This window comes from Dryas octopetala, chromosome 7 (assembly GCF_963921425.1).
Source record: "Dryas octopetala chromosome 7, drDryOcto1.1, whole genome shotgun sequence".
Classification (NCBI taxonomy): domain Eukaryota; kingdom Viridiplantae; phylum Streptophyta; class Magnoliopsida; order Rosales; family Rosaceae; genus Dryas; species Dryas octopetala.
Window position 1 is genome coordinate 13012369 of NC_141372.1, and position 26480 is coordinate 13038848.

A 26480-nucleotide genomic window follows, 5' to 3' on the forward strand; every position below is an offset into this window, starting at 1 on the left:
CCAAAGGATTTAAAGTCACAAATCTGGACCTTTATTGAACAAATGAAACAATTAGTAGACCAAAACAGAACTTAAAAAAGATCGTGGACTAAAATTGAACTAGGTACAAAATATGTGGACCAAATCTATAATTTCCTCACATATTTTTATATTACTAACAACGTTATTGACCCTTAAAAAAGAATTATGATTCATGAATATCGTAGATAAGAGAATCATATATATAGTCCCCATTTCTTCCTCAGAAATAGTAAAGATATTGCATTAAAGGAACAAATAAATAACAAACAGGTGATGCAAAGTGTACGGGTAAAGATAAAGAATTGCAGTACACATACAACTGATTCCAGACTGACCAGAAAATTGTTTCCAATGGCGATAAAAAAGCAAAACAAAAAGTTTCCTATGGAGTTTCAAGGGAACAGTTATCTTCCAAGTGTATAGCAACACTAATTATTGCCACATGCTAATTGCAGTAAGTCATGCGAAGAATCACAAAACTACATCTCAAGTAAACAAAATAAGCACAAACGTTAAGGTGTGCCTGAAATATATTATCCAGCATTGACCAAAATATATATATTATCCAGTATATATATATATATATATATGTATATCATCTATCACAAAAGAAAATCATAAATAACAAGAATTGAGTCCTGACTCAGATGATCAAATCACCAAAAAACAAAAGCTTTATTTTTTGAGAAAAAAAAAATAGCAATGAACGTTTCTGTAAAGAAATACTTTGTAATTGTTTATGCAGCTTTGAATTTTGGTACACTCAAAACCCATAAAGATAAAGTAATGCCACTGGCCTTGAAGAATGTCCACAAAGAAATACTAAAAGTTCCTGCAACATTGAATTTTGGTACATTCAAAACCTACTGAGGTTGTAATGTTAGAGAAGCTAATTCAAACAATTACAGTACAAGGCTGTAAGGGTACGGAACCAAAACTTATGGCAGGCAAGACCCAACTAAAATATCATGAGAATAAATTAAAAAAAGAAAATGAAGAGGAAGAGTAAGGGAATGGATAACAAGTACATTTCAAGAATTAGCTGGCACGGGTCATTTTCATTTTAGGCATTGCCTTCTTCATCTGGCGAGCACGCTCTTTTGCTTCTCTCTTGCGAATACTCTCTGCACTGAGCTTAGCCTCAGTCTCCTCCATCATCTTTTTCCTCTCTAACTTCTTTCTTTGCAAGGCTTCTTGCCTAGCATATTGGAGTTCTTTGTATGCCTCTTGAGCAGCCTTTGATCTAATTGCTTCTGTCTTCGATCGAGCCTGCACTAGCGTATATCAGAGTTAAAAAAACAAGACCATATGGCAATTTTTGTTAAAGTTAATTCCACAATATAACCAGAAGCTGACCCACCTGACTGCTTAGCTTGTACCGCCCAATCAAATCAATATAGTAGGGTATTAGAGCCACCAAACGAGTCATATCAGCCATGTTATTAGCATCTGGTAGGGCAAACTTGAACAACAGCATCTTCTTTTGTGTGCCTTGATGTTGATCTGAAAAATGCATATAGATGAAACCCTTTCCAAATTTCTGAAAAGCTTTATCACCAAAAACCTGCAAATAAAAGATGCATTAATATGGGGGGACTCAAAGTAACAAATATCACAAGAGTTTCTGCATTAATAAGGTTGATCCAAGAAATGATCCTTATCTAATGACGTATAACAGTATGAGTCTGGAATGAAGAACACCATGTCTAAACAAATGAATGAATGTAGAGAAATGTATCAGATAATTAAGGAGCCAAGCATTAAAAAGTAAATGTTAGGAATCAAGAAACAGTAGGAATAATTCAGGCAGAATGAGACCTAAGAGAAGTAAGATTAAAGGGCTAAAGCCTAAAAGCATAATGAAGTTGAATGTTGTGAAATGGGTGAATAAGATTTTAAATTTCCCAAGAAACCTGATCATGCGATGCATTACATAGATAGAAGTCAATTAGCACACAAGATAACACTAATGATAAAAGTGCAAAATAAATATGCAAGACCCCTTTCTTCCCCAGTGCAGCTAGTTATGGGAATGGAACTGGCTAAGTAGGGTATCCATGTCCTGTCATCCAAATATAGATTCGTTTTTTTTGGCCGGCAAATATAGATTCGTTTTTTTTGGCCGGCAAATATAGATTCAAACGTTAATCCAGATTCTCAGGGTTGGAATCTGGAAGATTGAAGTGGGTATTGGGCTAAAACTACATTAAGATAGGGGATTGACTAATTGAAGGGAAAAGAGTGGGGATTAGTTGTGTTCTAGGGCAATATTGTCTTCTATAATTTGAAACCTGTGAAGTGCAAATCAACAATGACATGAGAGAGAGAGAGAGAGAGAGAGAGAGAGAGAGAGAGAGAGAGAGAGAGAGAGAGAGAGAGAGAGAGAGAGAGTGAGTGAGTGAGTGAGTGAGTGAGCAAATGAGTGAGTGAGCAAATGAGTGAAAGTCAAGTAACAAACCATAACAAATTTGATTAAATGATAAAACTAAGGAAGAGGAACACTTTTTTATGGCAATTATGATAGAGAGAAAAGGTGGCTTATCATTGTCACTGTCTCTCCTACAAAGGCATCAACAAGGGATGTACCCTACATTAGAAATAAAAGTTATAGTAGTGACAGAGCATACTGTGAATAACAACCATATAGAATCTCTAATGCGGATGAGAAATTTGCACACGGTTGAATATATCTCATCTGCCATTAGATTGAAGAGTCGGATGAGATTTTCAAAAGCCAGCGGGTCACACTTAAAAAGAAGCACCCAATTTGTGCCCCGTTAGATTAAAGGACGGCTGAGATTGAGATTTTAAATCTCAACCATCCTTTTGATATAACAGTGTGTGAGAATAATGTCACAAGTAATACATAAATTTTCCATCCGCATTAGACAAATTCTTAACATCAAGACTAATTATGATATCCAACCATAAACGGGAAATAATACACAAATTTCTCATCCACACTAAAGAAATTCTCAGCAACTATAATTTACTGAACAAAATAAATTCCACCTTCATCATCTAGTTAGGATATCTAACCATAAGTGAGAAATAATGCCTATCTAGAGCTTCTGTAATAATTATGCATTCCCACGTATAACATGACATATAGATCAGAGCACCCTTGTGGTGAAAAAAATGGCATCAGCATGAGAGCACTTCTTGTTCATTCAGTAGTGGGCAAGCAACAGATAAACAGACCAAGAATAAGGCAAAATGGTTAAAAAACCTTACACAATTGGCAAAAGCACCAACAAAGTGATCATATAATGTACTGTCATGTTTAGTGTGTTTCAATCATTCACCTATTGAATTGGGCCTTCAAACCTATGCTTCGCATAGAATCCAAAAACAACTGTTATGATAAGCGGTTTGAGATTTTTTGGTTTTGTAGTTTATATTGTGTTCAGTGTTATCGTTGCAGTAGAACAGAATCTTATTACTACAGAAAGATATATATGTGCATATAAAGCCTACCTGATACATTCAAACACAAAATCACCAAATGAAATGCAGTCCATAATATGATCAAGACATGAACACTTGAAAGCACACTCATTTCAAGCATGTAAGAGGGCAAAGCAGAAACTAAACACTCAAACCAAATAACACATAACCCACAACCAAATTAGTTTCGAATAAAAAAGCAACCAACCTGATCAAGCACAGCCTCAGTGATCAAATCCCCAGCCACCTCCTTCGACTCGGAGATAACCGCCAAGTCCTCGGCAACCCACTTCCTCCCAGTAGGCGGCGACACTATCGCCGCGAACTTCTGCAAGTCCCTAACCTCCTTCTGCATGGCTTTGGCCGCCTTCTTCCTCGCCACGGCGAAAACCACGTGGTCCATGGCGTCGTCATTCATATACACCTCGAAATTGATCTCGTCCCTGCTGGGAATCACAATATTGCAAATCGAGGAGATCAAATCGTGGCGGCTCTTCAGCTCCATCGTCGCCAGAAGCCCCTGGCAGCACCTCCGCCCACTCGCGTAGAACTTGAACACGTTCTGCCCTTCCTTCAACAGCAACGGCGAGTCGTCGCCGTCGCCGTCTCCGACCCCTAGAAGACTGAAGTTCTTCTCGAAAATCGTGTCTTTCGTTGCGAACTTCGCCGCCCAAGCTAGGGCAATGTTCTCGTTCACGCGCTTTCCGGTGAAGTAATTGACGATGAAGACGATCAAGAACCCTCCGCACGCGATCTCCACCGTGTACGTTCTCGAAGCCCCGGTTGGAGATTTCGGTTCGGTCGAGGGTTTGGGATCGGAATCGGAGGAAGGAGTGGCATTTTCGGTAATTGTGGGGTTCTCGAGGGGCGGTTGTTGCTGCTGTTGTTGTGGGTGGTGTTGGGGTTGGGTGGGTAGGCCTTCGAACTCGTCTTCGTCCCAGTACTCAAAGCTGGTGGAGGAAGGCTTAGGAGGATCGGTTGATGGAGGGTCCGGATTTGGGAGAGCGTTGGGATCCGGGTCGGGGTGGGAGGGATCCGGAGATGCGGGTGGGTCGGGTTGGGAAGTGGTGAGGAGTGTTTGGGATGGACGATGGGTGGTAGTGAGAGGGAGTGAGGAGTCGTCTTCATCTATTTCGTCGCCGTCTTCGAAGCCTTCGAAGTGGGAGTCTGCGAGGGCGGAGGGAGAGAAGGAGAGATGGGAGAGGAAGTGGAATAGGAAGATGGAGAGGAGAGTGAGGGAGTGTAGTCGCAGAGAGAGTGCCATGATGCTGCTGCTGCCTCTGCTTCTGCTTCTGCTGGAGGAAGTGTTGTGTAATGAAAGGAATCAACGACTACATTCAATGTGGGAGATGGATACGAGAGTGTCACCATGGGGGTGTTATGGTCATTTGAACCGATGGGTAAGCAATGTTTTTTTCTCTTTTTTTGAAAAAGAAAATCCACGAAATTGCACGATCGGGCACCCGTACTAGTTTGGCATTGCCTCAAAAAAATTTAGTTGGAATGTAAAACTGTTCTAAAGTAAAAATAGTGTTTGTTAAACTATAGAGTGAGGCTATTTAGACCACTTTTAATTGCTGAGTTGACTATCTTAACATATTTTTTTTAATTTTTTTTCTATTTTACCCTTTATTGTAAAAACATGATAAAATTACCAAGATTCATTCGGTGGTCATCTACCAAAACATCTACCAATGTTCAGCAGATAAGTGTCGAATAAATACAAATATTTCGACAGATAACTGTCGAATGCCTTTTTCATTTTCAGTCGGTAGTTATCCACCGAATAATCCACCAATGTTCAGCAGATAACTGTCGAATAACCATAAATATTTCGGTAGATAACTGTCGAATAACCCGACGAACAAAATTAAAATTTTTTGTTTTAAGGGTAAAGTTAGAATTTTAAAATAGGGTGGTCAACTCAATAATTTAGGGTGGTCGGAATAGCACTGTCCTAAACTATATTTTAAAAAATGTTGTAAATGCAAAAATAGTATTAAAGTGTTTAATAAATTTTAATGTAAAAATGTGGTGGACGTTTATAATTATTGAATTGAACGTAAGGCGGAATGTGTTTTGGACTTATTTATTTGAAAAAAAAAAAAAAAAGTTTTTTTGCTTGCTTTTATAATTTTTTTTTCCAAAAATTTATATTAGCATTAATTTTGCTAAAAACAATGGAAACTGTTATTTGTACTCTAAAAATGACTAATTGCACTCCTCTTGTAAGGAAGGAGAGGATAATTTTAGAGTGCATTTATCATTTTTCAAAACAAAATATCATTAAATAAGTATGTCTATTATTTTTTATATATAAATTATCAATAAAAATTGGATAACATAACTAGTATTATAATATTAATGGTAAAAATAATATACCATAATTAATTATCAAAATATAATTAGCATCAGACATCTTTTTTAATTTCAAAACAAAAATAAAAATTTTGGACATTAAAAGTTTAAACCACGTAAGAGACCTTGTTGACGTTCATATTAAAAGTACATCTACCATCATATACATCATATAAATATGGGTCAATATGAAAAAATAGCCATAGATTACATATCAAAATGTATAATATGCTAAAAAGTAACTATAAAAAGCTATAAAATCACAAATTAAACTTGCAATAATGTTATATATTTCTCAGTGTCTTCATTTCTTGTGCTTCAGATCCATTAGTAATATGATATTCTTCATGTGCATTAACCTCAGTTTCCCCTTCACTTAGAATGTCATTTGGGTCATCCTCACTTTCATGAAAATGTCTATTAAGTTGGGCATGTCTTCTTATGTAGTTATGAAGTCCATGGTTGCAATGATTATGTTCACTTGCTTCTTGAATGAATAATAACGCATGTCCCTTAAAATGTTCCACATTTTCTTTCATATTCCAAAAGTGCGCTCAATGACACTCAAAAGGAAAGAGTGTGTGTGGTTAAATACCTCTCGATAACTATTTGTTGGCTACATAAATCATGATGATAATACTGTTTACCTTTATATGATCACAAATACTCATTAATTTGTGAATACTCCGCATTTACGAGATAATATTTCTCTGTCAAATATAATATATGTATTATTATAATATAATCTTAAATTATAGATGTGAAAGTCCAATATTATGCACAAACTTGAGTTATTACCATTTAGAAGTTTGGAAAATTTAAAGATGTCATTTCGTAGAACAGATATGAATACCCTTATATTATGCACAGTGTCTTCCCAACCTGGGCATGCAAATATGATCTGTATGTCAAAATTACATGCAACCATTATGTTTTGAGTCAAACTATTTCCTACCAATGTATGGTAGTTGATCTTTTGGAGTTATTGAAGCATGATGTACACCATCAATAGTACCAATACAATCCTACAAATAAGAAGATAGACCATAAAGTGCTAGATTTAATAATAACCTTGTGAGGCATATATCTAGAATCTCTCAATATTTATTCTGGAGCAATTTAGGATCCAACAATTTTATGACATCTACTGCTATAAGACATATAGTGTCTAGTAACACTATAGGAAAACTAGGCAAATTAAGGCAACTAATGATATTGACTATTATTTGGAGAGTTTCTATTACTCACCTAGATGGTTAAAATTTACTCTGCATTAGCTGACCATGAAATTGTCACTCGATCGTGTCATTGGTAAAGTAAGAACTAATAAATCTGGAATTGCCTTATGGCTAAGTTAAAATTTAGGATAACTCAAATTTTGCTAAAATTTTTTATGATTATCTGATGTTTATTGGGTTATCTTTTGGTGTTCTTCGCTAAAAAGGATATCATAGAAACCATTTTGTTTGTTGGTTAAAAAGTTACATATGTGGGATCTGAATATGTGGGTTTGAACAATATGTGACAAATTGAGCAATTAGGCTCAGTTGCACTATAGTTTGAGACATGGAGGAAAACAAACCAGGATTTGTGTGGTTGTATCAATTTTGTGATTTTTTTTTTTTCTGTATCCTCATTATTTAAAGCAAATGAAGTAATGAATTATAAAGGTGCACACAAAAGATAGTCATATGCAGCTTGAAAAAGCCTTATTCAAACTTAGAGCAAATCAGTTTGATCTTTGATAATGTGTTTAGGATTCATCAAGGATTAAAGATATGTTTAGTCTGGCTGTCATTTAACACAATCAATTGTTTTTAGGTATAGGACCACAAATAAGGTCTAAGCATGACACATGCACATCGACATTAAAACAAATAATAATGTCTATAAAATAATAATCATAATATATATAATTAAGTTAGTGGTAGGAGAAGTTGATAGAAAATCACATGAGTTAATTGAATGGGAGGTAGGCAATTAATTGGCAGAAAATCATAGGAGTTAAATCTCATATCTGTTTGTAGTTCCATTCATGCATGACTGCATCAGACAACTTTATTATGTGCTTTTCGAATGATGACAATACTTAAGAACATACATGCTTTTATTATCTTCTTCTTTTTCTCTTATTGATATGGAATATTTCACTTCTCTTATTGGTTTTTCTCTTATTTTGATCTAGATGACTAGTAGTAGATATGTATGGACAAATGAAGAAGAAGCGGCTTTGTTGAATATCCTTGAGGAATTGGTTGCAAGTGGCCAACATTGTGACACCGGTTCATTCAAAACTAGTACAAATGCTTTAATAGAAAGAAAAAAAATAGCAAAAATGATCCCATACATATATACTATAATTAAAGCTAACCCACATATATAATCCAAAATAAAAAAAATGAAGTAGAAAAATGCTCTTATTTTTGACATGGTGAACCAAAGTGGGTGGGTTTTCTTAGAGTAATGAGATGAAGTGTGTGGTGGTTGATAACGATGATGTGTGGCAAGCTTACATGCATGTATGAATACAAATATATCTATTGTATATGTTGAATTATATATTTCCTTCTATCATTTCATGTGCCACCTAGGACTTTTTTCAGAAGTATCAATGCAATTAGATGAATGATTGGATGAGACCAGATATATTAATTCTGGACTCGATATATGCTTCTTGAACTCACTTGACATGTGGTTGGTTTTTGGCATCTGGTATGCTTCAGGTGGTTTAGCTAGTCTTGGTGATAATATATTTCTCAACGGCTAACTGTCATTTTCTCATATCATCTTGCCCATGTTCAATGCACATTAATTGATACATTTTTTAGCAACATGCTTCAAAATTATGAGCACGCCACTCAATTAAATCTTTTATTCATATTTTGTAGACTAGTCAAGAGTACTCATAAAGATGCACATGGGTGGAGAGGCAAGCGTTATCATATGTTTGAGAGATTTCATAACATTTTTGGTAATGATCTTGCAAGTGGAAAATCGTCTCAAACTTCTAGAGATATGATTATGCATGATGATATGGACGTTGAAAGCAACATTCTTGACATTGGGTTGTATGCTGACAAACCTACCCAATATACAAGTCACACCCAGTCCACATCTTCAAGTAGGAAAAGGGTAAGACCATCCGACAAGATACTTGATAGTTTAGGGAGAAATGTGGATGCATTTCAAACCATGAATGAGAATTTTGACATCAAAATGCAACTACTCGCTGATAGTTTGAAGGATCGCATTGAGGATATCATAGCAGATGATCTAAAAAGGATGAGGCTTCCTATTTGAGTTCATATCCAATTATATATTGACCTTGTTTGCGGATTCAACAAAAGCATTTGTGTTCAAGTCATTGCATGATCAGTACAATAATTTGAAAGCCCTCCAATGATTTCCACCAAAGTTGGGGAGGTGCCAATTGCTAATGTGGATGTTCACTAATGTTAATTATTAGTGATTACATTATTAAGTCTGACATGAACAGTGATTGCATATTCAACTAATGATTCTGATTAGTTGATTAAATTGTGGCACTCCAATAATTTAAACTAAAAAAAGGAATTTAGTTAATTTAAACTAAAAAAAAGAGTTCAAAAAGAAGTTTAATTTTTTGTTTGGTTGCTCCTAGTGGCTAAACCATTACTGGGTTTCCCTATATAGTGGCAGCATCTCTTTCTTCCCACCCCCAAACCAAACGGGATCCAACATCGATGGATGTCAACACTATGCCAGAAAGTGCCGATCGGTTCAAATCCCCAAATTAAGGGGTTGCTTCTCCTCCATTCACCATCGGAAAGTGGGTTCCCTTTAGGTTGTTTATTGCCAAATAACTGGGGTTCAATCCTTCCACTGTTGTTGCGCATAGGTGGGGGAAATTCATGAGTTTTTTTGCTTCTATGGTTACCGTTATTCATGTTTGTGGCACCTGGACTTGGGTTTTTTCAGAAATTGTGGTTCCTCTTTGTGCTTGGGCTGTGAATGAATGAGAAAGCACCTGCTACACCCATTTGTTGTGTAGATGGAGACAATATGCTTTTCAGAAAATGTGCTGACTGCTGGGGGTTCTGGAGGTCCGGTCATCAGCTTCATGTTAACTTCCTGGAGGTCAGGTCCTTAAGGTGGAGGTCCGGTCCTTTGCTTCATGGCTATGCTGAATTGTACACGTGTCTGTATTTTCAGTGATTGTGGTTATTAGTTCTTCTAGTTAGTCTATAGCTTATAGGTGTGTGTCATGTGGCTTCTAAAGGGCAATTTAGTAAATTCGTCAAATAGGGTTTGTTTATAAAGACCTAACTTCAACATTTTTCTTCTCATTTTAGTCTTAAAGCAGTTGCACACCCCCCTTCTCTTTCTCTCTCTTCTCTCTCCTCTGTTGTGAGCTCTCTCCGACCATCTCTTCGTCGTCCAGCTGCCAACACCGGTGACATGGACCTCAATCAACTAGTCTCTTCCTCCTCTTTCTATCCTTGCCTTTTGATTGCTCAACAACCCAATGGAAACATGGATTCTCACATTCTCACTGCTATGTCCCAAGATCTTTTCTCCTACATTCTCCATGGATACAACTTAGAGGACATGCACCGGTAAACAAACATTTTCTCTCTTTCTCTCTCAAATCATGAAATTTTCTTCTAGGGTTTCAGGATTTTGAAAATTATTACAATTTGTAGATTTGGTGTTTAGAGAAAAGTTTAGGTTGTAACTATTATGTTTCATTGTTTCCTTTCAGATTTGGAGCTTTGAAGAATTTCTATCTTCAAAGTCGTTTCTACTGTCGCCATCATCATCATCTTAAGAACATCCTCTGGACCACCCGAAGGAGGATATGAAGAATTTCTGGTGAGACCCACCATGAACCCTAATTTCTGCCCTATCCAAGATCCCTAATTTCTAAGAGACATTCATCCTAGTTGAACTGAGTTTGAGTCATGTTGTGGACAATGAAAAGCGAGCTTTCTTCTTATGAACAAAAGTTTGAGAGTTGATCTGTTTATATTTTGTTGTGAATATGTTTTTTTTGGTTTTTTTGGTTTTTTCATTTTTTAGATATGTTTATATTTATTTATGTTTTATAAATTTCCTTATGATTTTGTGGTTATAAACAAACACTTAATTTCGTAGTAAATTATGAGACTAAAAAATAAAAGGAATATGAAATATTAGATTTTGCTGGGAGAGGTCCAATCTTCATGGTGAAGCTGGGAGCTGCTGAAGGTTCTGGAGGTCTGGTCCTCAGCTTCATGGCTTCAATGGTGAGTTTCTGGAGGTTCGGTCCTCTGGGGAGAGGTCTGATCCACAAGCTTTGAATCTACTTCTTGTCTTACATCAATATGGAACATTCAACATTGCATGGTTTATATATTGATGTATATATTTGTGTAGATTTTAGATGATGCACAATAGCTAAAGGCCCGTTTGACACTGCTTTTAGAATTGGCAAAAGGGCTTTCAGATTAGTAAAAGCGATTTTGGTTGCGTTTGACAGAAATAAATAAAAATGTTTTTGGGTTATAAAAGTGTTTTTAAGTGGTTTTTTGAGAAACATCTACTAGGTGCTTCCTCAAGAAACACTTCCAAGTGCTTTTGCATGAAGCACTTGAAATTTTTATAAAAATTTATATGTGCTTATGAGTAGAAGCGCTTCTAACAAAAACACTACTAATTATAAGCGCTTCTAAGAAGCAGCGTCAAACGGGCCCTAAGTATTGTTGTTGGTTAATTCTACATAAGTACAACAAAAAAGTTTGTTTATCTGTTTGGGCCATAAATTGGCATTTACCATGACAAGATGATCGGAAAAGAGAATGGGTAAAATAAAGAAGCCGGCCTACATCTTTTAATTGAGTTTTCAGCAATAAGGCCTAGGTGAGGGATAAAATCAAACACTTGGCGTGCGTTGTTTTCTTTGAACTAAAATAGCTCAAAGGGACTGCTATGGGGTCCCAAAATTACAAGTTGCAAGAGAGAAAATATGTTACTAGCATGGTTGTGCTGCTAGGGAATGTGCTTTGTTGTTGATTTGATATAGAGAAATCATTGAAAAGAAGGGGTTGCAGTGATACCTATGTGAAGTAAAGGAAATTTGAAAATAATGGCTGCAGTGGTACTTCATGAAATTAAGGAGAGAGGGAGGAATAGTTGACTTGATAAGTGCCAAAGCCAATTGGATTTTGGCTACCCGTGTGTGTGGAGTGCATATATATATATATGTGTGTGTGTGTGTGTGTATGTACAGTACAAAAGAAGATTGGCAGTGACATTAATCACATTGCATATATATATACATGCAATTGAAAGAGATGGCAGTAAGTGGCGTGGCTTTTATGTTCATGCACTAATATATATTATACATATATATAGTATACATACATATATATATTATATATATGTATGTTAGATATTTAGCTTAAGAGTATATGTATATAAAGGAGCGTTCTAAAACTAACTAGTTAGTAAGATAATACGACACTAACCATCATTTTCAGCCCACTACATAATATAATCTCATGATCCAAACCGTGTATTTTTTAGATTTTCATTCAAAAATCATCTTTGCAAAAAGTCAAAAAAATCAGAAATTGTTTAGTCAACTATTAGCAAGCTAATTGTGCTCATGTAAATGGACGAACACAAGTTTTTCAATAAAATATGAAATGATTGTAATGATAATCAAATGGTTAAATGATTTCTAATTTGGTTGATTTTTTGCAAGATTGATCTTTGAATAAAGACCTAAAATATGAACGGTTTCGATTATGAGATTACATTGTGTAGTGGGCCCAAAAAGGTGATTAGCACCGTATTATCTTACTAACATGTTAGTTTTAGAGCATTTTTGTATGTATATATATATTGTGCCTAGCCAAATACATATTTTTAAAGAACAAAAAGTGGTATTATTTTTAAGTGGGCCCATACTATTTTGAAAAAGAGACATAGAAGTTGGTCACCCAAAGCCTATAAATATTTTGTCCAGCCTCATTCTTCTTGTTTTGTCCGGCCTCCTTCTTCCTATTTTGTTCAGCCTCTTTTCTCTCCTTTTTTTTACTAAAATTTCTTCTAGGCTTTCCAGGCTACTTCCACTCACAAAATATCCTATGATTGGCCTGGATTGTTTTTTTCCCATTATTTCCATCTACCTAACTATTCTATCATTTTTCACACCCAAATACCTTCTATATAACCCGAACAACTTTATTTCCCTATTTTTTATGATTTGATCGCCAATCTCTTTTCGTGATTATTTCACCCAAATATCAACCATGTTGATCGCCCAACCTTGTGAGCATGATGAAAGTGATCAATTAAAATCTATTCGGGCTACCCTGCCCTTGGTTTCAAAAGTGTTGTTCACCCTTTACATGAGGCTGGGAGAAAATGCCTACAAGAGGTTGGGCGAAAATATTTTATGAAGTGGCTTCAAAGGCCTAGAGGAGGCCGGATTTTGGCGAGGGATCATGAAAGTGGCTCGACTTGCGTGAGTAAAAGGCCAAAATATTTTATTGAGTGGCTCAATCCATTATGTCGTATCAAATAAAAGAGTGATTCCGGCCTATTTAGAGGTTGGATCATCTCTTTCTCATGTTTTTATAGAATGAGTTGGCTCATCTAAATGCAATTTGCTAGGCCATGTATAATTTCAAGCAAAGAAAAATAGTTCCAGCCTAGTTCGAGGCCGGGTTTATGTATTTAAAATAACGAAATCGGTCCAATCGAAGATAAAAATGGGCTGGGCAGTTTTATTATTGGGTATAAAAAATAAAAAGAGGTGGTTCCAGCCTAGTTTTGAGGCTGGGTCGTTTCATTTTATTTTAATTTTTTAATTAAGTTTGGGTCTTAATATTTGGGCCGATTTTTATTAAGCTTAAAGCCTCAAAGAGTTTGATCAAGCCCGAAAGCTTCTTGATGAAATTTCTTAGCCAATAATGGCTCTACCCAAGTCACATAAGGATTTCTCATCCACCAAGAAGTTCTACTTAAGCTAGAATTCCGTCCAAGTAAAGAGTTCAAATTTGGAAAGGATTCTCATCGACCATCGACCATCAATGCTCAAGATCACGTGGTTATCAAGGAAGAATCCGGTTGAATCCTAAATTAAAGAGAGTTCAAATCTCATCCGTACAAGGAGTCTAGAGGGAATTCCGGGCCAAGTAATGATTCATTGTTATCCTAACCCTTATATATAAACGCATTCAGAAGAGAAAAAAAGACATTCAACACACAACAATCAACTCACAAATTTCTCAAGCTCTCAAGAATCTCTCAAAGTTCTTTTGCTTTCGATTTTATTTAGTTGCTACTGTTCAAGGTGCTTTTAGGTTTTCAATAGTTCTAGTTTGCTAGGTTTGTAGCTCTGCCATCACCCTTCCCAAAGGCTTGTGGTATCAATTTATTTTTATTCTTTACTTTTCATGCAACTTTGTTTGTCTTTATTTCAACTTTAATGCAATTTTTCTTTTATTCGTCCTTAATCTAATGCCTGTTATTTTCATTGTTTCTTTGAATCTTGAAGTTAACTTGGTTGGTCAAAATTGTATTAAGTTTCATTATATTTTTGTTTTCTATATTTCTTTATTTTGCTTGGACATTTGCACCACTTTGTGCACGAGTTCGATCACGTAATTCTAAGAAGGCAAACTAGTGAGTCGGATTCCGATTCCGACTAGGCCTTTAAGAGCCTTGTCCCCGAGGCTAGAAAAGAACCAACGCCAAGAGTGGTTCCTAACTTGACCGATCAATCGCTTGATAAGAATCAATTTAGGCACAGTTACTCAACACAATCATTATCACATTTCGATCGAGCCAAAACTTGGCTTGACGGTGGCACGCCCCGCACTTACACGAAAATGGACCAAAGTATTGCTTTTGGCCAACCTTGGCTAAAAAACGAGTGAACACATCAGTAAATTTAACAGATATGCATTATATGACTTGTAAATGGTGTTCTTGAAGCAGAGGGAGTTACTATTGAAGCAGCAACAAATCAAGAGGATAAAGTTCCATGTTTAAGGTACACTCTTGATAATTATCGGGGCATTTCTATACTTATTTTGGTGGTATAATTAAAGAAATTTCATTTTGTAGTTTTGTGAGATTGATGGTATTGAAGGATCTTCAGTTCGTGAAGGGGGATCTTGAAGGGGATGATAATGATGGTGAAAGCTTGGTCATATTTTTGTGAAAACTGGCAGGGTATCTACGTATTTTGTAGCGGGTTTGGAGCTGTTGCTTGATCAAATTTAATTGTTTTAAATGTTTCTAGTTGTAAGAATGTTGAAGGAAACTAATAGAATGATTTGTAATTTAGGTTTCAACTGATATATATGTGTAATGCCAATTACATTCGGTTCAAGTATGTGTTTTCAGATTTTATGAGCAATTTATTAATTAGTAGTGTTACTTTGAGGTTACATGAAAATTCATTACTATTAATTAGTAAGCATTTTTTTTTTTTTTGCATGCTGAATGACATTTAATTACTAAACCAAATCAGAAATTAATACCAAGAATGTGTGAATGCAACAAGCTACTATTGGAATTAGTGAGCTACCTAACCCACTTTTAACAAGATAGTAGAAGAATTCGTGACATATCATTATTTAATAATATCAATCCTCCACCAATATAGCAACCTTATTAGATATGGTGAAAAAGTGAAACCAACTAACTGCAGTATTGGTGAGGAGCATTCTTGCAGACTGTCATGACAGCTTTTAGCAGAAGCTTCCACCATTTCTACATGTGGGTGGCCTTAGCTCCCTTGCCACCCCAACACCAACCTCCAACATGCTCTATGGTGACTGCAGGGTGGCAATGGGCAATACAGACTAAAAACAGTGTCAATTGCATCTATTTCTACCAAAAAAGATTGGTTGCCTTTGCCAAATAATGTTGTAGTGGATTTTGAGGATAGAGATAAGTATGTTCGGACACTCATTAGAGAGCATAGTGTTCGTGGTTGAGATATGGAGGCTTGGTTCCATGTTATAAACTATTGAACCTCACATTTTTTGTTCTTTTATTTTGCATGAAGGGGCTTAATTTTTCATCAATTTGTAGAACATGATGATGATATTGATGATAATCATCAAGAGAATGTTGAAGTTGTATAATGTTTAATTAAATAGTTTTAAAATTTTTAACATTGTCTATTTGAAAAAATTAAAATATTTTTTAAATAAATTTTTTTACTAACAGTCTAGTCCAGTGCTGCACCAAACATGGGACAAAACTCTTCATAGTCCAATCATGTCCTGACTTGTCCTGTCCATAACTCCATACTATACAGTCTTGTCTCTGTCTGTGTAGTCTTGTCCTGTTGTCCAAACGAGGCTTTAATGGTTGTAATGAGAAAGAGACAAATATCACCCAATATCAAAAGATAATAAAGAATAGCAGTTATTATTTAAAAAAAAATAAAGAGATTTTTTGAATGAAACAAAAAAAACAAAAAAATCAAAACTAGAACCTAGCCACCCTTTGTCGGCATCCTACCACCTCACCACTGCCCTCGTCACCGGTGGTCAAGCCCCACGCCGCCAACGCCTTCATTCTCTTTCTCTCTCTCTCTCTCTCTCTCTCTCTCTCTCTCTCTCTCTCCCTTTCACTCTATATCTATCTCTTTCTCCTTATATTGGACGTGATTGACTTTCGATCTAGAGGCCGGCATGGTCACCGACCTCCCTTTTAGTTCGACAGGATGGGTGCAAAGAGAGAGAGAGATAAAGAGAAAGAGAAAGAGAGACAGAGAGAAAGAAGAGGAAACGCTCTACCTCGTTGATGACGAGGTGGTGGAGTTTGGCAATTAAGAGGCAAGCTGCAGACGGGGTGGGTCTTGGGCTATGTTATTGAGTTTTTTTAGTGTAGTGTGAGCTTTTGGAAATATTAGGGTGTGTAATGAGATTATAAAAATAAAAAAGAAATAAAGATGTGTAATGGAAAATGGGTGTGTGGTGACTGGTGAAAAATTAATAGGTGTGCATATAGCAGTTTACTAAACTAGTGCGTAATCGCGTTAGGAGGAATTGAATCGATGAAAAATTGGATTAAGGAGAAATTAGATTCTCATTGAAGCTGTTTACTAAATTATTTGGAATCAAAGTATGAATAATATCATTTGGGCATTTGATTACTAAAATGCTCTAGTTCTAAATAAATTATTTTATATACTAGTTAATAATGCGAGGGTATAATGACAAAAAAAATAAGGAATTGAATTCCTCCAAAATAAGTAATCAGAATACTACCCCAACCCAATAATCCCATTATTTCAAAATACAGAATTAGATTTCTGATAGGCTAGTTTTATTCTGACCACTCTAAATTGCTGAGTTGACCACCCTATTTTAAAATTTCAATTTTACCCTTAAAACAAAAAATTTTAATTTTGTTCGTCTAATCATTCGACAGTTATCTACCGAAATATTTATGGTTATTCGACAGTTATCTGCTGAACATTGGTGAATTATTCGGTGGATAACTACCGAATGGAAATAAAAAAAGGCATTCGACAGTTATCTGTCGAAATATTTGTATTTATTCGACACTTATCTGCCAAACATTAGTGGATGTTTCGGTAGATGACCACCGAATGAATCTAGGTAATTTTATCATGTTTTTGCAATAAAGGGTAAAATAGGAAAAGAGTTGGAAAAAATATGTTAGGGTGGTCAACTCAGCAGCTAAGGGTGGTATGCATAGCCTCACTCTTTCTGATATCATATAGGTCTCACTTGTGTTTTTATTTTCATATAATTAATAAACACAAAAATTAGAATCCAACTTTTTACTTTGAAAGAATTAAATTTCGATTGCGGATTAATAAGGTACGCCACGTCATCATTTAAGGACTCGTCATGCTTAGCACCCAAGCTATGTGTCACGGGCTCACTTTTTACGCAGCGGAATTTGTCCGTGCGGCGCCAAAATTCCTCTGAATCAAGGCCAGCCATCTTTTCTCTTTACTCTTTTCAAGATTTCGACCCATTCGTTACCTTCTTGAGGTTTGCCAACAAGAACTACTCATCTCGAGTCTCGCTCACAGCGACTATACAATTGCTTCTTTGTGCCAAGGTTCTTAGCCAAGACACTCGCCCGATCGATAGGTTCTTATGACGCCGGCATTCCATTCTCACATGTCGGGTCTTACTTTGTTCCCACATCTCATTTGTCCTGGCACTAAGGGCTAGCTCGCGCCCATAGTCCTTTCCTCGAGTTGAACATGCAAGCCAACTTGCAAGCATGCCACCCGAGTGAGCAACTCTTCTCCGATGCCCCACATTAGCTTTCTCTCGTTGGCACGGGGTCGCCCTTCCCGTGCCTGCAAACATCATGTATTGTGCATGGTCGAACCTAAGCCGATACCCTCGTTGAGTACTACATGGCCAATGAGCACCATGAAGTCTCCGGGAGTTCACATCTAGTTGGCGTGATGTGCATACGGCGCGGCATAAGGAAATTCCCCTTGTAGCCTCGTGTGCGTGTGCCCAGCGCAATACAAGCACTCCCACTCGCTTGTACTATCCGTGGGACCTCCTGTCCCACAGAGACACATGACAGCCCTTTGGAAGTCATGTGCCCGCCCTCTAGGTCCCCTCAGGTTCCTAGAGTAGCTCGCTTAACGCTTCATGGGTGTGGGCGTCGGGGGTGGTGGAGAGCTTGACACCATGTCTCCCCCTAAAGAGCATTTTATGCTTTTCTCTACAAAACAGGAAGAAACATCAACATGCGCGAGGAGTCATAATTGGCCATAATTAATTCATCCGAACTCCGAATGACGAACCGTCAGTTGCGTTGGACTCGTTTCGACCTCCTGGATTTACCGGAAATTTTAGATTTCCGAAATTCCAACCGAAAGACCCCGAAACAGTCAGATTATGAAATTACCCTTCCACGCGCGCAACCCGGCCACTCTTCGCCAAACGGATGCCATTCTCTTGGCATTTGGCCCTCTATATTTCATATTAACGTCACCGAAGCACAGCTCTAAAGGGCGGACCGTGACACTATGCACGGCCCCTCTCACGAATTTTGGACCGTCGTCAGTTTCTTCGAAAATTGGAAAACTTAAAAAGAAACAAACAAGGAAGAACGAAAAAATGGCTCCGAAGAAGAAGCAGACGACGAAGCAGAACAACAAACCGAAAACGACGCCGTCGTCGGGGCCCAGGCTCCAGATTTCGGCAGAGAACGAGAACCGGCTCCGTCGGCTCCTGCTCAACTCGAGCCGCTCCTCCACGCCAGCGGCTCCGGTCGACGAGTCGCTCTCCAAGGCACAGAAGGCCAAGAAGCTCAAAGCCGTCTACGAGAAGCTCTCCTGCGAAGGCTTTACCAATGATCAAATTGAACTCGCTCTCTCTGCTCTCAAGGTAACATTAATCTATATATTCAGTTTCATCCCCTGTTTGGACACTGAGAAAAGAAAAAAGAAGCAAAAGAAAATAAATTTTGTATACTAATTATACTAATTGAAATTCCCATTGTGCTATCGCTTCTGCTACTTTGCTTATGCATGTTTCAAACTCAGTAGCTTGTTGGCATTGTTTTGAGTAGGAGGGTGCTACATTTGAGGCTGCGATAGACTGGTTGTGCTTAAATTTGCCTGGTAATGACCTTCCACTGAAGTTTTCTAGTGGGACTAATCTGCATACCGATGGAGGTACATTTAAACTATTCTGAATGTAATGGATTACTGTTGTAAATGTGTTATGCTGGGCATGGAAGTCGATTGTAAATGTACGTCCGTATAAAAATGCAATGTGTCAGGTGGGTCCGTTGGTGTTGTATTGACTTCTCGGGATGACTGGACTCCCTCGGTGGATAAGTCTACTAAGATTGATGAGGATGCTCCGGGAATTTCCATTAGAACCAAGGGGCAGTTGGATGATAAGACTCTTGATTCATGTCAACCGTCTCAGGCAGATTGGATCAAACGATATGTCGAGCAACAAGAAGAGGTACATAGATAGACTGATAGACACACTAACAGATTCACCTCTTTTGGGAATTATATAAACAAGTGACTACTGAAAGCAGCTCGCAAACTTTTCCAACTTCTATATTTATTATTGGTTATGTATTTGTGAACATGGCTTGGCATCTTGTTTAGTTGGGAACTGAGGCATGACATTGAAATTTATTGTTTTCATTTTAAGGTGTAAGGAATCAAAGAGGAGGTTGATAGATTTCTCTTTCTATACTATTTTTTTTTTTGGATAAGAAACACATACTTTATTATTAGAAAGGAAGAAAAGTTACAGAAGTCTCTTCAAGCTTGAGTTAAGTATAGTTGATAGTTTATTCACTTTCTATCCATTGGTTGATTATACACGTACAATTATATTGTTGGAGTCTCCGCAACTATTCCTTTGGTACTAAAAATGAAGCGTCCTTATAGATGTCTACTGCTAAGTTTTCCTACTGAATTGTGATAATAACATGAAAAACTGTGTTTCAGCACATCTCAATATCCGTTAGAAGTATAATGTGTAAAAAAGGGGAGGAAACTGTTGATCACGTCTTTCTACATTGCCCATACGTTTTATGATAAATTTGTACTGTGGATCACGTCTTTATACTGTGGATCTCATTTATCTTACAATATATTGATAAATTTATGTAATCCTTGATTTGCAACCTTTTATAAATTTTACAAAGAAATATGTGTTGACTTATGCTAAACATATTGGTCTATTTGTATTTTTCTGGTAATACTCTCAATGCTTATGTAATAGAGAAGCTAATGATTTTCAGGATGAATCAAGAACGTGGGAAGATGATGCAGCCTATGAAGTTTCGGCTGAGAAGGTATTTTCATTTTTCTTTTTGTTACTTTAAGTTATTTTCATTTTTCTGCATTAGTAAATGATTGGTATGCTTTGTTAGCTCTCTCTCTCTCTAATTAAGTAGTGATGCAATGACATTATAGTTATTGAATGGTGAGAGATAACTTGTCCAAAGGGATTGAAGGAATTTTGTGGCTGAGAGATTTTTGCAACAGTGAGCAATAGCAGGCGGGACTCCAAAGTACTTCTCTAAAAACCAATTCATAAAATCTACTGCTAATTTTGGGGATTGAGGAAATTTGATGAATTGGTTTTCATAGAAGAAATATTTTGGTGGCAAAACAAAGCTTGCAACTCTATCAATTTCCTACATCACTCGATAGACCCAAACCAACCCTACCCAACCGCAGCTCTCCAATCATGCAAAATAACAGAAACTTCATCTACGATGATTTGGTGGATATCTTGTCCACTATTCTATGATTTTTGTACAATGATGATTTGTTTTTGTTTCTTATGAAAACAAAATTATTTTGGTGGAAAAGGGCAAAGCTGGATAGGTCGAAAGGGGTGATAGGAATACTAAGTTTTTCCATAGGATGACTAATGGACGGAGGAAAATAGACTTCATTGAGAAGCTTGAAGTTGGAAGGGCTGTTTTGAAGATGCAGGTCTGATTGAGATGGACATTTATTATTATTTATTTTTTTAAAATTTGTACTCAAGCTTGGGAGAGGTAAATTGGGGAGTGGAAGGTCTAAATTGGAGTACAATAAGTAGGTTAGAGCAAGCTGGTTGGAAGACAAAGTTAGGAAGGGAGTGCTTGAATGCTGCAAGGATAAAGCGCCAGGACCAGATGGCTTTCCTATGCTACTGTTTCAGAGATGTTGGGATGTTTTAAAGGAGGAAGTGATGAAGTCAAGGAACCTATGAGATCTTATTGCTTCGATCCATTCTTGATGAGCTGCGAATTTCAATGACAGACTCATCCTACGTTATATGTTATAACAAGTTTGCCATTATGCTTGCTTCATTTTCTGTTCTACATGAGGACAAAAGCACATTGAGGTTGATATTCACTTTATTCGAAAGAAGTTTTGTTTGGTATTATTGTTTGTGCCTTTGTTCCATCATCAGAGCAAACTTGACTTGGTGGAAATATTTGCTCTAACTTGAGGGGGAGTGTTGGAAACATGTGTCTTTAGCATATTATTATTGGTTTTACTGTTTGACCTTTATTGTTATTGTTGTCAGTCATGTAGATATTTCTAATATAAATAGATTTGTTGCCTCATAATTGAAAAAAAAATTCGCATCAGACATTCCATTTCCATCAATATTATTTTCTTTTTCTAACTGATCTTTTTGTAAGAATTATTGTTCATTTGATGCAGCATTTTATAGTGTATTTCTTGGGTCCTGAAGGAGCTTGTTTTTTGTACTTTGAGAAACATTTGTGAGATTTTCTGGTGTAAAGTGTATTACAAGCTGCTCTGTCAATTATAATACTAACAGTTCTGCCCAAACATAACATTTTAATAGGTCTTTAAACCAAAGTCTTATGATGTTATCGCCAAAGAGTATCATGCTGCACGGTTGGAAGCTGCAAAAGCGAAGCAAAAAGGGGACAAGAAAAGCCAGGAACAGGCAGGCAGAATTATCCGCAATATCAAGCAAGAGTTGTCTGCTCTAGGTTGAATTTTTACTTATTTTTCTCATTCATTTTTAGCTTTCTGCAATATTATACCTTATCTCATGTGCCTCTTAAATATATGTATCAGGCTTATCCGACGACATTTTGGCATCAGAATTTGAACAGGAACAAGATTCTGCTGCTTCTGAGGACACATATGCTAGTTCCAAGCTTTACATGTACTCTGAAGGAGTCCAGGCTGATAAATTAACAGTCGATGGGAATGATATGGAGCACTGCAGCTCCATTCAGTTTCCAATCAATTCTACTCCTTCAGGTTTACCTGTTCAGGAACAAATTGTTGCAGAAGAAGAAACAATTGATATAGAGATTGGTAATTTCTTCTTAGAAGATGGGCCATCTAATGAAGTTATACCTCCTGAAGTTTTGGAACTACAGAAGAAAGAAAAAATGAGAGAAATCTCTAGTGAGAAAAATTTGGAGAAATTAGATGGTATCTGGAAGAAGGTTGTTTATGCAATTAACTTGTTAGACTTATAATTGCCGACTTAATTTTCCGGATTATTAAAATATGCAATATCTGATGCCTTCAGTTTCTCATATTTCTTGTTTTTAATATGACTTATGAATATAATTTTTTTTCAGTAATATCATCAGTACAATGAATAGGCGTGTTGATCTTTTTATTAGATAGTTCTGAACTGTGCAATGTTTTCCTATGTATTTGTACTCATAAAAGTATTATTAAAAAAATTGAATAAACTTCAAAGGTTTAATGTTTTCTGTTGTACTTTTTGTGTGGTTTTTATATTGTATGCTTATTTAATTGTTATAGAAATTGTGTATACTTATATATGGTGCAATTGGATCCCCATGTTATTCCATTTCTTGATATGGCTGAATAATGACAGGGAGACCCTCAAAAGATTCCCAAGGCTATTCTTCATCAATTATGTCAAAGATCAGGGTGGGAAGCCCCAAAATTTAATAAAGTGCATGGAAAGGAAAATAATTTCTCTTATACTGTCAGTGTTTTGCGTAAAGCTAGTGGGAGGGGTAAGAGCAGAAAGGCTGGGGGCTTGGTCACCCTTCAGCTTCCTGATCAGGATGCAACGTTTGATTCAGCTGAGGTAATCACTTACCCTTATTCCTCCATATGCACATATTGAAGTTTGGTTATGGTCTTAGCACAGGGCATATAAGATTGACTTAAAAACATGGTTGTTTAGCAACTGTTCTGTGGGTAGCACAGTATAGGCTCCAATTTGATGGAGTTTAGATGCAATTTAGTTTTTGGTCCAAGCTGATACTCTTTAACCTGATCTGGAGATTAAGTCAAGGTTTTTTGCTTCTTTTTCCATATTGACTCTGCCAGAAGGCATCATATGATCTTCCTTTTTCCAGACCATAATCTTGCAATTCGTAAATGTCATTTACATGCGTCTTGTTCACATATTACTCATGGGTGGTTACTCATTCATATAAATATATACACTTGCTCTCACATTGTGACAAGTTATCATCATTCACATATGCCAATTTCAATTAAACAGATGATTTTTTTTTTATCACAGGATGCACAGAATAGAGTGGCAGCATTTGCTCTTTGCCAACTGTTTCCCGATCTCCCAGTACACCTACTAATCATTGAGCCTTATGCTTCTTTAGTCATCCAGTGGAAGGAAGGTGAATAATTAGTATTTTTTTTTGCTTTTCAATTCTAACTCATTTATTTAAAGAGAGTGATACTTTTGACTTCTTGAAAGGGTGTATATTTTAAACAATTTTCAATTCTAATATTGATTCCTTTATTAAAATTATATCCCACTTAGTTTAAATGAAGTACACTCAAAATGTTAAAATCTGATGATTCTGTTATAGTTAACATTTGTCATAACATTTGAACTCAGGGGAATTGTCCACGAATGTAGAAGATAGCCAGGAAGATCGAAGGGCTACTTTTGTGGACTCACTATTGAGTGCTGATGGCTCTGCATCAACTTCTTCAGATAATGTTATGTATGATATTCTTCCAGAAAAGGTTCAACAACTCCATGTTGAAGAACCTAGAAATTCTGGTGTTGCTGATATTGATCCAGTAGTTGGAAGTATGTACTTTCACTTTTCTTTTGGTTGCATTGTTGGAACAACAAAATTTGTTTTAAATTTTGCTGCTAGTAGTGGAGCCACTTATTCGATCTATATAACATATGAAAAAAAAAAGTGGATATTTTATTGTCATCAATGAGAACAGTTTATTTTTATCTTCTCTCTCTTTCCCCTAAAACTTTCCTGTCTTATCTCCTTTTTTTGTCGTCTTTCTCCTCTCTTTTGAAATGCTTTTTTTTTTTTCCTTTTCTTTAAGAAACATTTTTTATTAGGGATGAAAACATACAAGTAAAGACAGACACATTGTCCATCTACGAAAAGAGTCCATCTTTTGAAAATCCAAATTTGTCCCTCTATTTCATAGTTTAACATTGGCTTGATGTGTTACATTGTTTTCTTTACTAATGCTCTCTTCTGTTAGCATAAGATGGATTATTGGTCCAACTTTTTTAACATTGTACTCTTCTTCTACCCTCAATAAAATGTGTTTCATATACATGCATACGTGCACACGCACACACACACAAATGCTCCTTCTAATGAGGGATCCTCGTTTAAGGGTAAATAAGGGATTCCTTGTGGGACCCACACTGTATTGTAGTTCGATGATTGATGCTGTCTAGTTTCAAAGTTTTGATTCATCGATCACCCTGCAAAAAGTTAGAGAAATCAGAAACCATTAAGACATCTATTTGTTATAGAATAAATAGACTAACATAGTGATTTCGATCAACACTTGAAATGATGACCATTTAAATAGATTGTTTCTTTTCTTTTCTGGACAGGAAACACGATTTTTATAGAAAAAAGGAATGGAAGTACAAAAGGGGATGGACAAATAGTCCATCTTAGGGTGTTTCTTTTAAGAGGAATTTTTATTTTTTTGATTAACTCTAGGTCTTAATTATAAAATTACCATTCTTTAAGTTTATTTACCATTTTAAAAGGGATGTATTATCATATAATTCATTTAGCTGGCAATTTTATGATGTGACAGTGCAAAATTAATTTTAAGCAGTTTAGTATCATTATTTTTTTTTCTTCTATAACGATAGTTTAAATAGTTAAAGTTATAGATAGTTAAACTAATTTTTAAGAAACTTAAAACCTATATAATCGAAGTTGTACATAGTTTAAGCAATTTTTTTAAAAACTTAAAACCTTTATAATATCGTACTTGCTATATATTTTTCAGCTTAATGTTTATATGTCAAAATAACTAATCAAAAAAAGAAATTCCTTTTCTAGATTTCCCCTTTAATATGTGGTTCTTTGTGTTTGTTCTTTAGTATTGTGCATTTGTATACCCTTATACACTTACTATAATCTCTCATCACTCTAAATGTGATGGAAAGGCCATGATGTATGGGTCCAATTTCAGTTGATTTTTTATCCAACAGATGCATGTAATGATACATAAGATGAATTCAGTAACACAAGAAAAAAAGAAAGAGAAAATATAGCTGCGAACTTAGCTAACTCAAGTACCAATGTGGGTTATTGGATCGGAATTTCAATGGCGCAACCAAATAATTGTTAATGAATTTAAGAAAATTGTCAACATTTTACTATTTGATTTTTTCCTGAACTTTTGCCATTTTTATATTTCAGGAGTGCATCATCGCAAAGAAGTGGAGAGCTCTTATTTGAAACAAGAACTGGAGAATAAACTGAAAAGGCAGAAATTCAAGGTTAGTATATTTTTTCTCTGATTTCTTTCTTTGAAGAACCACTGCAATTTATTTATTTATGTTTTTAGCCTGCTGGTTATACTTGCTACATTCTTATTTCAGCATTTTAAAGTCCATTTACTGTTCAAATTTGAATTACTATACGTTTTTTTTTTTTTAATTTTTTAATTTATAGAAAAGAGAATGAGTATATGAATAAAAATCTTTGAGGTACAACCAAAGTGGAGCAGTAGTCCACAAATAAACAACCCTCAATCAAGTTACAATCGATCAGAGTGAACTTGTGCCCTCAGTATCACTTTGCATCTCAACCATTGTTGAGAACTTGAGATGGATGATGTTTATTTTTTATTTTTTATTTTTCAAGGTTTACCAGTATGTTGTGAAGCAAATTATGTTAATGTA

At 36.0% G+C, this 26480-nt stretch overlaps 2 protein-coding genes across 3 annotated transcripts in view; one reads left to right on the forward strand and one right to left on the reverse strand.

Moving 5' to 3' along the window:
- Window positions 1–827: 827 nt before the first annotated feature.
- On the reverse strand, window positions 828–4795 carry LOC147279843 (uncharacterized protein At5g49945). The gene is made up of 3 exons (XM_086251027.1): window positions 3677–4795; window positions 1382–1585; window positions 828–1290 (listed from the first exon to the last, which is right to left on the reverse strand). Exons 1-3 carry the CDS (start codon window positions 4730–4732, stop codon window positions 1060–1062), a joined length of 1491 nt encoding a protein of 496 aa, XP_086107153.1. The 5' UTR covers window positions 4733–4795; the 3' UTR covers window positions 828–1059.
- A 14050-nt stretch (window positions 4796–18845) lies between these two features.
- LOC147279844 (RNA helicase family protein) overlaps window positions 18846–26480 on the forward strand; it is a 31887-nt gene continuing 24252 nt past the window's right edge. For both annotated transcript variants that reach the window (XM_086251382.1, XM_086251383.1), the window contains exons 1-10: window positions 18846–19205; window positions 19390–19495; window positions 19603–19793; window positions 20590–20643; window positions 22164–22314; window positions 22403–22782; window positions 23187–23405; window positions 23850–23961; window positions 24186–24383; window positions 25996–26075. In XM_086251382.1, coding sequence (XP_086107508.1) covers window positions 18936–19205; window positions 19390–19495; window positions 19603–19793; window positions 20590–20643; window positions 22164–22314; window positions 22403–22782; window positions 23187–23405; window positions 23850–23961; window positions 24186–24383; window positions 25996–26075 — 1761 coding nt within the window. In that variant the 5' untranslated portion in view covers window positions 18846–18935. The remainder of the gene's footprint in view (window positions 19206–19389; window positions 19496–19602; window positions 19794–20589; window positions 20644–22163; window positions 22315–22402; window positions 22783–23186; window positions 23406–23849; window positions 23962–24185; window positions 24384–25995; window positions 26076–26480) is intronic.

What these genes read in the sequence shown, in the direction of transcription:
- LOC147279843 (XM_086251027.1), bottom strand. Translation starts at nt 4,732, where the DNA reads ATGGCACTCTCTCTGCGACTACACTCCCTCACTCTCCTCTCCATCTTC. An exon ending in CTGAGGCTGTGCTTGATCAG is followed by an intron (nt 1,586 to 3,676) that starts GTTGGTTGCTTT and finishes TTTTATTTGCAG; the next exon opens with GTTTTTGGTGATAAAGCTTT. An exon ending in GGTACAAGCTAAGCAGTCAG is followed by an intron (nt 1,291 to 1,381) that starts GTGGGTCAGCTT and finishes ACGCTAGTGCAG; the next exon opens with GCTCGATCGAAGACAGAAGC.